Source organism: Tachyglossus aculeatus, chromosome 17 (assembly GCF_015852505.1).
Source record: "Tachyglossus aculeatus isolate mTacAcu1 chromosome 17, mTacAcu1.pri, whole genome shotgun sequence".
Lineage (NCBI taxonomy): Eukaryota > Metazoa > Chordata > Mammalia > Monotremata > Tachyglossidae > Tachyglossus > Tachyglossus aculeatus.
The window spans coordinates 551174-566468 of NC_052082.1; the positions used below are offsets into that span (position 1 = coordinate 551174).

Genomic DNA, 15295 nt, shown 5'->3' on the forward strand with positions numbered 1-15295 from the left:
CCAGCCCAGCCCGCACCCTCCGCTCTTCTGCCGCTAATCTCCTCACCGTTAGGCCTCGTTCTCGCCCGTCCCGCCGTCGACCCCCGGCCCACGTCCTCCCCCTGGCCCGGAATGCCCTCCCTCCCTCCGCACATCCGCCAAGCTAGCTCTCTTCCTCCCTTTGAGGCCCTACTGAGAGCTCACCTCCTCCAGGAGGCCTTCCCAGACTGAGCCCCCTCCTTCCTCTCCCCCTCGTCCCCCTTTCCATCCCCCCGCCTTACCTCCTTCCCCTCCCCGCAGCACCTGTATATATGTATATATGCTTGTACGTATTTATTACTCTATTTTACTTGTGCATATTCTATTTATTTTATTTTGTTAATATGTTTTGTTTTGTTCTCTGTCTCCCCCTTCTAGACTGTGAGCCCACTGTTGGGTAGGGACCGTCTCTAGATGTTGCCAACTTGGACTTCCCAAGCGCTTAGTCCAGTGCTCTGCACACAGTAAGCGCTCAATAAATACGATTGATTGATTGATTGACTGATTCTCCGTCTCCCCCTTGTAGACTGTGAGCCCACTGTTGGGTAGGGACCGTCTCTAGATGTTGCCAACTTGGACTTCCCAAGCGCTTAGTCCAGTGCTCTGCACATAGTAAGCGCTCAATAAATACGATTGAATGAATGAATCAGGACCGCCAAGCTCGCTCTCTTCCTCCTTTCAAGGCCCTACTGAGAGCTCACCTCCTCCAAGAGGCCTTCCCACACTGAGCCCCTTCCTTCCTCTCCCCCTCTTCCCCCCTCCATCCCCCCATCTTACTCCCTCCCTTCCCCACAGCACCTGTATATATGTATATATGTTTGTACATATTTTTTTACTCTTATTTATTTACTTTGTACATATCTATTCTATGTATTTTATTTTGTTAGTATGTTTGGTTTTGTTCTCCGTCTCCCCCTTTTAGACTGTGAGCCCGCTGTTGGGTAGGGACTGTCTCTATATGTTGCCAATTTGTACCTCCCAAGCGCTTAGTCCAGTGCTCTGCACATAGTAAGCGCTCAATAAATACGATTGATGATGATGATGATGATTGATTGATTGATTGACCGGGGGAGGAGGAGGAGGAGGGGGGAGAGGGCCGAGGGGAGAAAGCAGCAGTGCAGCGGAGGGGGGCGGGGCGTCCCCGAGACCCCGCCTGCCTCTGCCTCCGCCCCCCGGAGCGGAGCGGGAATAAATGGGGAGGCGGAGAGGGGGGAGCGCTTAGTGGGCCGCTCGCACGGCGGTGGGAGAGGGAGGGCGAACCGGGGCACGGGCAACGGGCCCCCGAGACGCGGGTCGGTGGGCCGGCCATGTGGCCCGGCGCCCGAAGGGGTTTGGGTTCGGAGGAGGGGGCCGCCGAGTAGGCCGTCCGCCCGCCCGCCCGCCCGCCCGCCCGCGGCCATGGTGACCCTGGAGGAGCTGCGGGAGATGGAGTGCGGCGCGCTCCGCAGGCTGCTGGCCCGGGAGGGCGCGGGGGGGGAGGCGGCGGCGGCCCCGGGGGGCGTCGGGCAGCGCCCCGTGCCCCCCGTGCCCCCCGTGCCCCCCGTGCCCATGCCGCCGCTGCTGCTGGACTGCAGGCCGTTCCTGGCCCACAGCGCGGGCTCCATCGTGGGCGCGCTGAACGTGCGGTGCCACCCCATCGTGCGGCGCCGCGCCAAGGGCTCGGTGAGCCTGGACCAGCTGCTGCCCGCCGACGGGGCCGTGCGCGCCCGCCTGCGCTCCGCCCGCTACGGCGCCGTGGTGCTCTACGACGAGCGGACCCCCCGAGTCCACCGCCTGAGCCGCGACGGCACCGTGGCGCTCGTCCTAAGCGCCCTCAGGGGGCGCGTCGGACGGACCCCCATCTGCCTGCTCAAAGGTACCGACGGGACGGACTTTTAATCGACCAATCAATCATATTTATTGAGCGCTTGCTGTGTGCAGAGCACTGGACTAAGCGCTTGGGAAGTACAAATTGGCAACATCGAGAGACAGTCCCTACCCAACAGTGGGTTCACAGTCTAAAAGGGGGGAGACAGAGAAAAAAAACAACAACAAACCAAACATACTAACAAAATAAAATAAACAGAATAGATATGTACAAGTAAAATAAATAAATCGAGTAATAAATCTGTACAAACATATATACAGGTGCTGTGGGGAAGGGAAGGAGGTAAGATGGGGGCTTTTAGACTGTGAGCCCACTGTTGGGTAGGGACTGTCTCTCTATGTTGCCAATTGGTACTTCCCCAGCGCTTAGTACAGTGCTCTGCACATAGTAAGCGCTCAATAAATACGATTGATGATGATGACGGGGCGGGCGGGCGGGCGGACGGACGGGGGGAACTGGGAGCCAGCTGTTGGGTAGGGACTGTCTCTATGTGCTGCCGACTTGGACTTCCCAAGCGCTTAGTACAGTGCTCTGCACACAGTAAGCGCTCAATAAATACGATTGATTGATTGATTGACGGACGGAGGGGCCAGTGGGCAGAGGAGCCACAGTGCCCATCATTGGCGAGAGCCCGGGCCTGGGCGTCAATCAATCAATCAATCAATCGTGTTTATTGAGCGCTTACTGTGTGCAGAGCACTGGACTAAGCGCTTAGAGGCGGAGGACGGCCCCTTCTTATCCCGCCTCCGCCACTCGGCTGCTGTGAGACCTTGGCCAAGCCACTTCACTCCCCCGGGCCTCGGAGTCAATCAATCAATCAATCAATCCTATTTATTTAGCGCTTACTGTGTGCAGAGCACTGTACTAACCGTTTAGAGTCGGAAGACGGCCCCTTCTTACCCCCCTCCGCCACTCGGCTGCTGTGAGACCTTGGCCAAGCCACTTCACTCCCCTGGGCCTCGGAGTCAATCAATCAATCGTATTTATTGAGCGCTTATTGTGTGCAGAGCACTGTACTAAGCGCTTAGAGTCGGAGGACGGCCCCTTCTTATCCTGCCCCCGGCACTCGGCAGCTGGGAGACCTTGGCCAAGCCCCTTCACTCCCCCGGGCCTCGGTTACCTCCTCTGGAAAATGGGCATTAGGCCCGCGAGCCCCACGTCGGACAAGCCGATGACCTTGCAGTCGTTCGTTCCTTCAGTCAGTCGTATTTATTGAGCGCTTACAGTGTGCCGAGCGCCGTACTAAGCGCTTGGGAAGTACTACTACTACTACTAGTAATAATGATGGCATTTATTAAGCGCTTGCTATGTGCAAAGCACTGTTCTAAGTGCTGGGGAGTTTACAAGGTGACCAGGTTGTCCCACGGGGGGCTCACAGTCTTAATCCCCATTTTACAGATGAGGGAACTGAGGCCGAGAGAAGTGAAGTGACTTGCCCAAAGTCACACAGCTGACAAGCGGCGGGGCCGGCATTTGAACCCATGACCTCCGACTCCAAAGCCCGGGCTCTTTCCACTGAGCCACGCTGCTTCTCGGCAACGGATAGAGACGCGGTCCCTACCCAACAACGGGCTCACAGTCCGGAAGGGGGGAGACAGACAAAAGAACAAAACAAGTAGATGGGTATCAATACCACCAGAAAAAATTGATTTATATCTATATACACATCGTTAATAAAATGGAGTAATAAATACGTACACATATCTACAAGTGCTAGGGGGAGGGGAAGGGGGTAGGGCAGAGGGAGGGAGGGGGGCGATGGGATCATCATCATCAATCGTATTTATTGAGCGCTTACTATGTGCAGAGCACTGTACTAAGCGCTTGGGAAGTACAAATTGGCAACATATAGAGACAGTCCCTACCCAACAGTGGGCTCAGGATGGGGAGGAGGAGAGGAAAAAGGGGGGGCTCAGTCAGGGAAGGCCTCCTGGAGGAAGTGAGTTCTCAGTAGGGCTTTGAAGGGAGGAAGAGAACTAGTTTGGCAGATGGGCGGAGGGAGGCCATTCCAGGCCAGGGGGAGGACGTGGGCCGGGGGTCGACCGACGGCGGGACAGGAGAGAACGAGGCCCAGTGAGGAGGTTATTCATTCATTCATTCAATCGTATTGAGCGCTTACTGTGTGCAGAGCACTGTACTAAGGTTAGCGGCAGAAGAGCCCATCTTACCTCCTTCCCTTCCCCACAGCACCTGTATATATGTCTATATGTTTGTACATATTTATTACTCTATTTATTTATTTATTTATTTTACTTGTACATATCTATTCTATTTATTTTATTTTGTTAGTATGTTTGGTTTTTGTTCTCTGTCTCCCCCTTTTAGACTGTGAGCCCACTGTTGGGTAGGGACTGTCTCTATAAGTTGCCAATTTGTACTTCCCAAGCGCTTAGTACAGTGCTCTGCACATAGTAAGCGTTCAATAAATACAATTGATGATGATTGATGAAGAGCGGAGGGCCCGGACTGGGCTGGAGAAGGACAGAAGGGAAGTGAGGTAGGAGGGGGTGAGGTTTTGGAGCACTTAGCCAGCGCTTAACAGATAGAGAAGCAGCGTGGCTCAGTGGAAAGAGCACGGGCTTTGGAGTCCGAGGTCAGGGGTTCGAATCCCGCCTCTACCAATTGCCAGCTGTGTGACTTTGGGTAAGTCATTTCACTTCTCTGGGCCTCAGTTCCCTCATCTGGAAAATGGGGATGAAGACTGTGAGCCCCCCCCCCCCCCCCCACTTGGGACAACCTGATCACCCTGTAACCTCCCCAGCACTTAGAACAGTGCTTTGCATGCAGTAAGAGCTTAATAAATGCTATCATTAAATACCATAGTTCTTATTCGTAGCGGTAGTAATAATAATAATAATCATGATGACATTTGTCAAGCGTTTAGTGGTTTGCACATACTATTACTATTATTATTACTATGTGCAAAGCACTAGTAGTAGTAGTACAGAGAAGCAGCGTGGCTCAGTGGAGAAGATCACGCACGGGCTTTGGAGTCAGAGGTCATGGGTTCAAACCCCGGCTCCGCCAATTGTCAGCTGTGTGACTTTGGGCAAGTCACTTCACTTCTCTGTGCCTCAGTTACCTCATCTGTAAAATGGGAATTGAGACTGTGAGCCCCCCATGGGACAACCTGATCACATTGTAACCTCCCCAGTGCTTAGAACAGTGCTTTGCACATAGTAAGCGCTTAATAAATGCCATCATTATTATTATTAGTAGTAGTAGTAGTAGTAGTGGGTGCATGTGTGTACCCTTGTGGGTGGGTCCGGCGGCGTGTGACCTCGGCGGTCGGTGCCTGTGCACCCCCGGGGCAAGTGTTGGTGCCAGCGTGCATCCGTGGGCACCGAGTGTACAGGTCTGTACGTGCGCTGCACTTAGGTGTCGTGCATGGCATCAGGGGCTCGTGTGCATGTTTGGACGTGCGTCACGCTTGCGTGTATTCGTGCGGCCGTGTGCGAGTGCGGCTGTGAGGGGCCGTGTGGGCGACTGGGAAGACGGCCAAGCTCGAGGCTGCTGCCGTTCGGCACGTCTTCAGTGGACGAATGCCATTCGGCATTCGGGCGGGTGCTGCTCCCTGGGTAGGTGTGTGTTTATGTGTGTGTTTGTGTGTGTGTGTGTGTGTGTGTGTGTGTGTGTGTACATAGTTGTGCACGTTGGGGGGCGCTCGTTGCCCAGCGCTTAGAACAGTGCTTGGCATGTAGTAAGCACTTAAGAAATACCACCACCATCTTCATCATCATATTTGTGCTTGCGTTGTCTTAGCGCCTCTTCGTGTAGCTTTGTGGGTGCGCGCCTGTGTGGCCGCACGTCCAGCTCAAGGTGTGTGAATTCCATTGTGCCATGCATCGTGTGCTTTGGCGCCTGTTTGCGTGAGCGTTGTGCTGGCGTGGCTTCTTGGCCCGGTGTACTCGCGTGGCTGTCAGTTATCAGGTGTAGAACCCATCTCTAGACTGTGAGCCCGTTCTGGGCAGGGATTGTCTCTCTCTGTTGCTGTATTGTACCTTCCAAGCGATTAGTACAGTGCTCTGCACACAGTAAGTGTTCAGTAAATAGGAATGAATGAATGTGGCGTGCGCTGATGCGTATGTAAGGGCCTAATGCCAACCTGTGTGTGTACAGTGCTCTGCACACAGTAAGTGTTCAATAAATAGGACTGAATGAATGTGGCGTGCGCTGATGCGTATGTAAGGGCCTAATGCCAACCTGTGTGTGTACACAACTGTGGGCTGCGGCACGTGCCCGTGGGTATATTTGTGAGTGTGTGTGTGTACCTGTGTGTGTGCATATGTGCCCGTGCTTCTGCGTCTGTGTGAGCCCCTTGTGCGGGTGGAGCGGGCTGGGGGGTGTTCTGTTCTTTTTCCCTGAAATGCCCAGGCTGCATTTAAATGGCCATCCCTGTGGCGGGCAAGGCTGCATTTTGCGGACCGGAGCGGCCGGGCTGGGAGCGGGGATGGTCGGGACCGGCACTGGAAGCTGGGGGCTGGGGGCTGGACAATGGGGCTGGGGGCTGGGGAATCTGTACATATCTATTCTATTCTATTTATTCTATTTATTTTATTTTGTTAGTATGTTTGGTTTTGTTCTCTGTCTCCCCCTTTTAGACTGTGAGCCCACTGTTGGGTAGGGACTGTCTCTATATGTTGCCAACTTGCACTTCCCAAGCGCTTAGTACAGTGCTCTGCACACAGTAAGCGCTCAATAAATACGATTGATGATGATGATGATGATGAAGGGGGGCCCTCGGGGCGCAGTACCGGGAGAGCGGGAGCCCGGGGCATCAGCCCATTAGCAGAAAGATGGGGTCAGGGGAAGGCCATCTCCTGCCAGCCCAGCCAGCCGGTTGGTCAGTCAGTCAGTCATATTTTTTGAGCGCATACTGTGTGCAAAGCACTGTGCTGAGCGCTTGGGAGAGTACACTAGAATGACAGGGTTTGAGTGGGAACATAAGGGTTTTTTTAATTCTTAAGGCATTTGTTAAGCACTGGGGTAGACAGAAGCCAATTAGGTTGGACACAGTCCCTGTCCCAATCCCCATTGTAAAGATGAGCTAGCTGAGGCCCAGAGATGTGAAGTGACTCGTTCAGAGTCACACAGCAGACAAGTGGCAGAGCCAGGATTAGAGAACCCAATTCCACACTCTTCACTAAGCCATACTGCCTCTGTTTTGGATATGTTTAGTTTGAGTCGTCCAGCAGGACATACCAAAGGCAGGAGGAAATGCATCACTGCAGAGGGGAGAGACCAGGGCTGGAGATTTAGATTTGGGAATCATCTGCATAGAGATGGGAGTCAATTAGTTCTCTAAGGACATAGGTCTAGATGGAGAATAGAAGGGGATACAGAATGGAGCCTTGAGGGACTCCCACAGCTAGAGGGTGGGAGGCGGAGGAGGAGACAGACAACAAAACAAAACATATTAACAAAATAAAATAAATAGAATAGTAAGTATGTACAAGTAAAATAGAGTAATAAATATGTACAAATGTATATACAGGTGCTATGGGGAGAGGAAGGAGGTAGGGCGTGGGGGTGGGGAGGGGGAGGAAGGGGGGAGGAAGGAGGGGGCTCAGTCTGGGAAGGCCTTCTGGAGGAGGTGAGCTCTCAGTAGGGCTTTGAAGGGAGGAAGAGAGCTAGCTTAGCGGATGTGTGGAGGGAGGGCATTCCAGGCCCGGGGGAGGACGTGGGCTGGGGGTCGACGGCGGGACAGGCGAGCATGAGGCACAGTGAGGAGGTTAGCGGCAGAGGAGCGGAGGGTGCGGGCTGGGCTGGAGAAGGAAAGAAGGGAGGTGAGGTAGGAGGGGGCGAGGGGATGGACAGCCTTGAAGCCGAGAGTGAGGAGTTTTTGTCTGATGTGTAGGTTGATTGGTAGCCATTGGAGATTTTTGAGGAGGGGAGTAACATGCCCAGAGCATTTCTGCACAAAGATGATCTGGCAGCAGCGTGAAGTATAGACTGAAGTGGGGAGAGACAGGAGGATGGGAGATCAGAGAGGAGGCTGATGCAGTAATCCAGTCGGGATAGGATGGGAGATTGAACCAGCAGGGTAGCGGTTTGGATGGAGAGGAAAGGGCGGATCTTGGCGATGTTGCGGAGGTGAGATCGGCAGGTTTTGGTGACGGATTGGATGTGAGGGGTGAACGAGATAGCGGAGTCGAGGATGACACCAAGCTTGCGGGCTTGTGAGACGGGAAGGATGGTAGTGCCGTCAACAGTGATGGGAAAGTCAGGGAGAGGGCAGGGTTTGGGAGGGAAGATAAGGAGTTCAGTCTTGGATATATTGAGGCTTAGATGGTGGGCAGACATCCAGATGGAGATATCTTGAAGGCAGGAGGAGACACGAGCCTGAAGGGAGGGAGAGAGAGCAGGGCCAGAGATGTAGATTTGGGGGTCATCAGCGTAGAGATGATAGTTGAAGCCGTGGGAGCCAATGAGTTCACCGAGGGAGTGAGTGTAGATAGAGAACAGAAGGGGACCAAGGACTGACCCTTGAGGAACCCCTACAGTAAGGGGATGGGAGGGGGAGGAGGAGCCTGCAAAAGAGACTGAGAATGAATGGCCAGAGAGATAAGAGGAGAACCAGGAGAGGACAGAGTCTGTGAAGCCAAGGTTGGATAGCGTGTTGAGGAGAAGGGGATGGTCCACAGTGTCGAAGGCAGCTGAGAGGTCGAGGACGATTAGGATAGAGGAGGAGCCATTGGATTTGGTAAGTAGGAGGTCATTGGTGACCTTTGAGAGGGCAGTTTCGGTGGAATGTAGGGGACGGAAGCCAGATTGGAGGGGGTCGAGGAGAGAGCTGGCATTGAGGAATTCGAGGCAGTGCGTGTAGACGACTCATTCAAGGAGTTTGGAAAGGAATGGTAGGAGGGAGATAGGGTGATAACTAGAAATTATTATTATTATTAAACACTTTGATACTCACCCCAGTCCCATAGCACTTTGTCCGTATCCTCATTATTGATTTTTTTTTAATGTCTGTCTCCCCCATAGACTATAAGCTCTTTGAGGGCAGGGATCACATCTACCGACTCTGTTGCATTGTACTTTCCTAAGAGCTTAGTACAGTGCTCTGCTCATAGGAAACACTCAATAAATTGCATTAATTGACTGAGAGTAGACAGGATTCCCTATTCTCAAGGTGCTTACCGTCTAGCTGAGGAGACAGACACTAAAGTGAATCACAGGTAGGGGAATCAAAATACCACAATTACTATTATTAACCCACATATACGGATCCGTACGTAAACGCTGTGAGAAGCCTCGTGGCCTAGTGGAAAGACCTATGTTAAGTCACTTTTAACTTGTCTGGCTCTGTTTCCTCATTTTTTAAATGGGAATTAAATACCTGGTCTCCTGCCTCCTTCGATCGGGAGCCCCATCTGGGACAGGGATTGTATCCAACCTGATTATCTTCTATCTACCCCAGCTTTTAGTACAGTACCTGGCATATGGTAAGCGCTTAATAACTACCCCTATAATTGTTAGTACTGTGATTGGGGTTGAGTACCAAAGTGCTTAGAGGGTGCAGACTCAAGCACATGGGTGATGCAGGAGGGAGGGCAAATAGGATGGGGAAATGAGAGGTTGGTCAGAGAAAGCCTCTTGGAGATGTGATTTTAGGAGGGCTTTGAAGGTGGGGTGAGTGGTGGTCTGTCGGATGTGAAGGAGGAGGGAGTTCCAGGCCAGATGGAGGATGTGAGCAAGGGGTTGACGGAGAGAAGAGATCGAGCACAAGTAAGTAGGTTGGTGGTGGAGGAGCGAAATGTAGGGGCTGGGATGGAGTGGGAGAGGAATGAAGATAGGTGGCGGGGAGAGAGCTCAGTGCCTTAAGACTGATGGTCAGTTGTGGAGATGGATGGTCAACCATTGGAGGTTTTTAAGGATGGGGAGATGTGTGTGGGAATTTTTTTTTTAAGATAAATGATTTGGGCAGCACGAGGACTAGAGAGGGCTAAGGCAGGAGGCAGGGAGGTCAGTGAGGAGGCTGATGCAGTAAGTAGGGAATAAAAATAATTTTGGTATTTCTTAAGTGCTTATGCTGTCAAGCACTGTTCTAAGCGTTGGGGCAGATGCAAGTTAATCAGGTCAGATACAGTCCCTGTCCAATATGGGGCTCACAGTCTAAGTAGGAGGGAGAACAGGTATTTTATCCCCATTTTACAGTTGAGGAAACGGGGGCACAGAGAAGTTAAGTGCCTTGCCGAAGGTCGCACGGCAGGCAAGCCGGGGAACAGAGATTAGAACTCAGGTTCTTGGACTCCCAAGCCCGTGCTCTTCCGTCTAGGCCACGCTGCTTTTTCTGAAGATGAGCTAGAACAAGTGCTTGGACCAGCATGGTAAATAGTTTTGATGGAGAGGGAGGGTCAGATTCTGCTCTGCACACAGTAAGCGCTCAATAAATATGATTGATTGATTGGAGGTGCTGTGATGAGAGAACTGTCAGGTAGAATTGATGTTTGAAGAAGGGAGATGAGTCCCAGGATAATACCAAGTCTGTGGCTTATGAGGCAGGGAAGATGGTGGTATAGTCTACAGTGATGGGATAGCCGGGTGGGGGCAAGGAGGAGTTTGGGTGGAAAGATGAGGAGTTCTGTTTGGGGCATGTTAAGTTTGAGGTGGTGGCTCTTCATCTGAGTGGAGATGTCCCAAAGGCAGGAGGAAATGCCGGACTGCAGAGAAGGTGAGAGGTCAGGGCTGGAGAGGGAGATTTGGGAATCACCCGTACAGAGAGGGTAATTGAAGCCAGGGGGGCAAGGGAGTGGGTGTAGATGGAGAATAGAAGGGGGCCCAGATCTGAGCCCTGAGGGACTTCCACAGTTACAGGAGGCGCCTGTGAAAGACACTGGGAAGGAGCGGGTAGAGAGCTGGGAGGAGAGCCGGGAGAGGAGAGTGTGGTGGGATAAGGTTTCCAGAAGAAGGGGGTGGGGAGGATTAGGATGCAGTAGAGGCCAGGCACAGGTCAGACAGGTCAGGTTTCACCCTTCACTTCCCAGGGAGGTTTCGTTGCTAATTACTTTTCATGGGAGAGCAGGAGGGACAGATGGGTTTTCTGGTTCCCACAATGCCTCTGTCAAGTGCTGCCAGCAAGCGCTTAGTACAGTGCTCTGCACACAGTAAGCGCTCAATAAATATGATTGAATGAATGAATGGAGAAATCTCCTGGCGCTGCCCATCTGAAACCCCGCTGGAATAATGTCTGGTTGCAGTCTCACCTAGTGGCCCTGCTAGGCTCCCCGGCTCCAGCCTCCAGGCTCTTGCCCATCCTCCCTCCACACCTTGCCCCCGAAGCCACCAACCTTTCCTCCTAAATGAACAGACGTCTTCTCTCCACTGCAGGCGGCTATGAGCGGTTTTCGTCTGAATACCCGGAATTCTGTTCCAAAACCAAGTCCCTGCCCAGTGGGCACGTGGCATTTTCCCCCGAGCCCCCGGAGACGGGCTGCAGCTCTTGGGGGACCCCGCTGCATGATCAGGTACCATCCCCTTCTCCCCTTCTGCACGACCCTGGAGGGGAGAGGGACGTAATCGGTCAAGGGGCGGCTTTTCCAACTCTTGGCTGTGGCTTCTCCCGAGGCTGTTTGGAACCGAGACACTAAGTGTTATTCCGTGTGCCTTCCGGATTGATCTCTGCCCGCTTCCCCCTCACCCCATCTCCCCCTTCCTCTCGCTTGTAACCTCTAGACTGTAAGCTCCTTGTGGGCAGGGATCATGTCTCTCAACTCTACTGTATCAGACTCTCCGTGGCCTACTGGATAGAGCAGGGGCCAGTAAGTCAGAAGGACCTTTTAGACTGTGAGCCCACTGTAGGGTAGGGACTGTCTCTATATGTTGCCAACTTGTACTTCCCAAGCGCTTAGTACAGTGCTCTGCACACAGTAAGCGCTCAATAAATACGATTGATTGATTGATTGATTGACCTGGGCTCTTATATGGATCCACCACTTGGCTGTTCTGTGATTTTGGGCAAGTCATTCTGTGCCTCAGTTACCTCATCTGTAAAATGGGGATTAAGACCGAGCCCCACGTGGGACATGGACATGATCAGCTTGTATTTACCCTAGCTCTTGCTAGAGTGCTCAGCACATAGTAAGTGCTTAACAAATATCATTTTTAAAAAAAGCTAAAAAGTTCTTGGTATAGTGCCCTCCGAACAGTAAGCCTTTAAGTAAATACCATCGATTGATCTATTCCCCATCAAATCCTCCAGAACAAAGCTCATCCTGTGTCAAAGCCCTCCTGAAAGCCCATCTTTTCCCGGAGGCCTCCAGGATCCATTTTCTTCTGCTCTGGTCACATCATCCCAATCTCCCCTCTGCACACTGATGCCTTTGCAGTCACCCGGGCAATTGTTTATGCAGTTATTGTCCATCTCTCCACTCTTATCCTATCTATTGTATTGCTAACTTATTCTGAACTTTTACAGTGCTCTGCCCCTGGGGGCGGGGGGTGCCCAATTCAGTGCCCTGCCCCGGGGGATGCTCCATATAGCACTCTCCCCACAGTACAACCATCGGTTCCCAGGGGGTGCCCGGTACATACTAGTGTTGGATCAAGCTTGTTATGCCTTGGACCACCTCCCGAGCTGGTCTCAGCCCTCACCCGGGTTCCTGTGTCTTGCCCCCATGTCCCCGCCCCTTGGCCCCTGTGGTGACATGCGCCTGTGGTTTTATCTCCCTCTCTCGTCACCCCAGGGGGGGCCAGTCGAGATCCTGCCCTTCCTCTACCTCGGTAGTGCTCACCACGCTGCCCGCAGGGACACGCTGGACGCGCTGGGCATCACCGCCCTGCTGAACGTCTCCTCCAACTGCCCCAACCACTTTGAGGGACATTTCCGCTACAAGTCCATCCCCGTGGAGGACAACCACGTGACGGATATCGGCTCCTGGTTCATGGAGGCCATCGAGTTCATAGGTGGGTGTGGCCTATATCTGGAATGCGAGTGTGTGTGTAGGTGTGTGTGTGTGGCACCAGGGATGAGGGGTGCGAGTGTGCATGCGTGTACAGGAGGGATGCTAGGAGGGCTGGAATAGCTGCGACCAGGGGTTGGGGGGACCCTCTTTGAGTCAAGTGAGCCCCTGGCCCATCTCCAGCCAGCAGCTGCCACCAGCCCCCCGGGAAGAGCAGTGGGCACTACCCGCGCCCCCCCCTCCAACTCCCCCAGAGGCTCTCTTGTGGTCCTGGTCCCCCGAGGCGGGGGCTCGAGGTGGGAGAGTGACTCCAGGGCTTCTGGGCCCGGTGCCCTCGCGGCTGCTGCCCGTCTCGCGGGGGTGTTCTGGACCCTTCTCCGACCCGAGGTCTCCTTCCCGTCCATCCCCGCAGATTCGGTGCAGGCCGGGCAGGGCCGGGTGCTGGTGCACTGCCAGGCGGGGATCTCGCGCTCAGCCACTATCTGCCTGGCCTACTTGATGATGAAGCGGCGCGTGCGGCTGGAGGAGGCCTTTGAGTTCGTGAGGCAGCGCCGCAGCATCATCTCCCCCAACTTCAGCTTCATGGGGCAGCTGCTGCAGTTCGAGGCCCAGGTGCTGGCTACCTCGTGCGCCGCGGAGGCGGTCAGCCCCACGGCTGGCCGGCGGGAGAGTGGCCCGCCCGGCACCACGCCCACCGCCCAGTTCGTCTTCAGCTTCCCCGTGTCCGTGCATGCCACGCCCAGCGGCCTCCCCTATCATCACAGCCCCATCACCACCTCCCCCAGTAGCTGAGGCCCACGGCCACCCCGTGACGGCCGAGGTGGGCAACCGGTGAGCAGGGGGCGGGCCTTCATCCCCCCCACCCTCAATGGGCTCAGAAAGAACGGCAATAAAGACTCTGAATCCTCCAACAAGCCCCCAGCGGAAGCCTCCTGCTCCCGCAGCAATAACGGCCCGGCGCCGCTCTGTTTTCTGAAAGAAGTTTCTTACCTCAGTTTTTTAAGCAATGAGGCCCGGCGACTCGAGTCCACACATCCTGATGGGGCGGCTTGCCCTTCGTGCCTGGGAGCGGCGGGAGCGGGGGAGGCCACGGCCGGCGGTTCAACAACAGCCGCTTTCCAGAAGTGCCTGGTTTTGTGGCCAGTGGTTGGGATCCTCTTTTTAAGGAAATCTTTCATTGTGTCGTGTTCGTTTTAAACCACAATCAGGTGGCTAGTAATCATGCTGTTGATAATAAAGGTATTTATTAAGTAGTTTCCTCCCAAACTGACAAGCAGCAAGTGTAATGTTTGTGGTTTCTTGTGCCGATCACATCTGAGGCATCGTCGTGACTGTGCCAAGACTCCAGTGGCGTTGCCCAGGGAGGTCAGGGGGTGGGCAGGGGGTCGGCTGGGGGCGGGGAGCGGACCGAGGTGGGTGGGTGCCTGAGTTGGGAGAGTGACTCCGGGGTTCAGCCGTTTCTGATTGGATCTGGGGAAAGATGTGACCCCCAAGCTGCTGGAGCGTGGACCGGCCTGGGACTGGTGAAGGAACGTCGCGGCGGCCAAGACGGCCCCTCTGGCGGGAGGACCGTGGGGGCCGGGGGTGCTTTTTGCTCTCGAGTGCCTGTCTGGGGCCTCGTACCCCACCCCTAGTGCAGTGGATGGCGGGGCTGGAGCGCAGGCCACGGTCTCAGCAGCGGAACCCCTGAAGGAGGCCCCGGACCCCAGTGACTGGTGAGGCAAAATGCGTGGGGATCACCGGGCCCCTGACGAGCAAGCCCGTACGCAGCACTACTGACCTTCCCGTAGGGCTGGGCCACTGCCAAGTGTGGGCCTTACCCAGCCCCGATCCTTCTCTGCTTCCCCACCACTACCCCGTGGGCCTGGCCCAAACCCTTTGCAAGAGAGACGGCCACGCCGACCAGGGCCCAAGGTCAGTCAAGAAGCCGCCCAGCATGGCCTATCCCTTCGGCTCCCGAGCAGGGCTAGCACTCGCCCAAAGGGGCTGAAGAGATTTGAGTTACACTGGGGGAAACCTTTTTTTTTTCCAAACGGTATTAAGCACTTACTGGGTGTCGTACGCGTCAGGCACTATTCTAAGCGCTGGGGTAGATTCAAGTTAATCAGGTAGGACACAGTCCCTGTCTAACGTGAGGGTCCCAGCTAAGGAAGAGGGAGAACAGGTATTTATTTTTCAATGGTATTTGTTAAGCACTTTCTGTGTGCTAGGCAGTGTACTAAGCGCTGGGGTAGATCCAGGGCTTAGAACAGTGCTTTGCACATAGTAAGCGCTTAATAAATGCCATCATTATATAGAAGCTAGTCAGATTGGACACAGTCCATGTCCCACATGGGGCTCACAGTCAATCCCTATTTTACAGAGGAGGTAAGAGGCACAGAGAATAATAATAATAATAATAATGGCATTTAAGTGCTTACTATGTGCAAAACACTATTCTAAGTGCTGAGCACTGTTCTAAGCACTGAAGTTAAGTGACATGCCTCAGATCACACAGCAGGCAAGT

At 54.0% G+C, this 15295-nt stretch overlaps 1 protein-coding gene across 1 annotated transcript; it reads left to right on the forward strand.

Moving 5' to 3' along the window:
- Positions 1–1416: 1416 nt before the first annotated feature.
- On the forward strand, positions 1417–14065 carry DUSP4 (dual specificity phosphatase 4). The gene is made up of 4 exons (XM_038759385.1): positions 1417–1873; positions 11219–11355; positions 12574–12793; positions 13202–14065. Exons 1-4 carry the CDS (start codon positions 1417–1419, stop codon positions 13579–13581), a joined length of 1194 nt encoding a protein of 397 aa, XP_038615313.1. The 3' UTR covers positions 13582–14065.
- The last annotated feature ends 1230 nt before the right edge of the window (positions 14066–15295 follow it).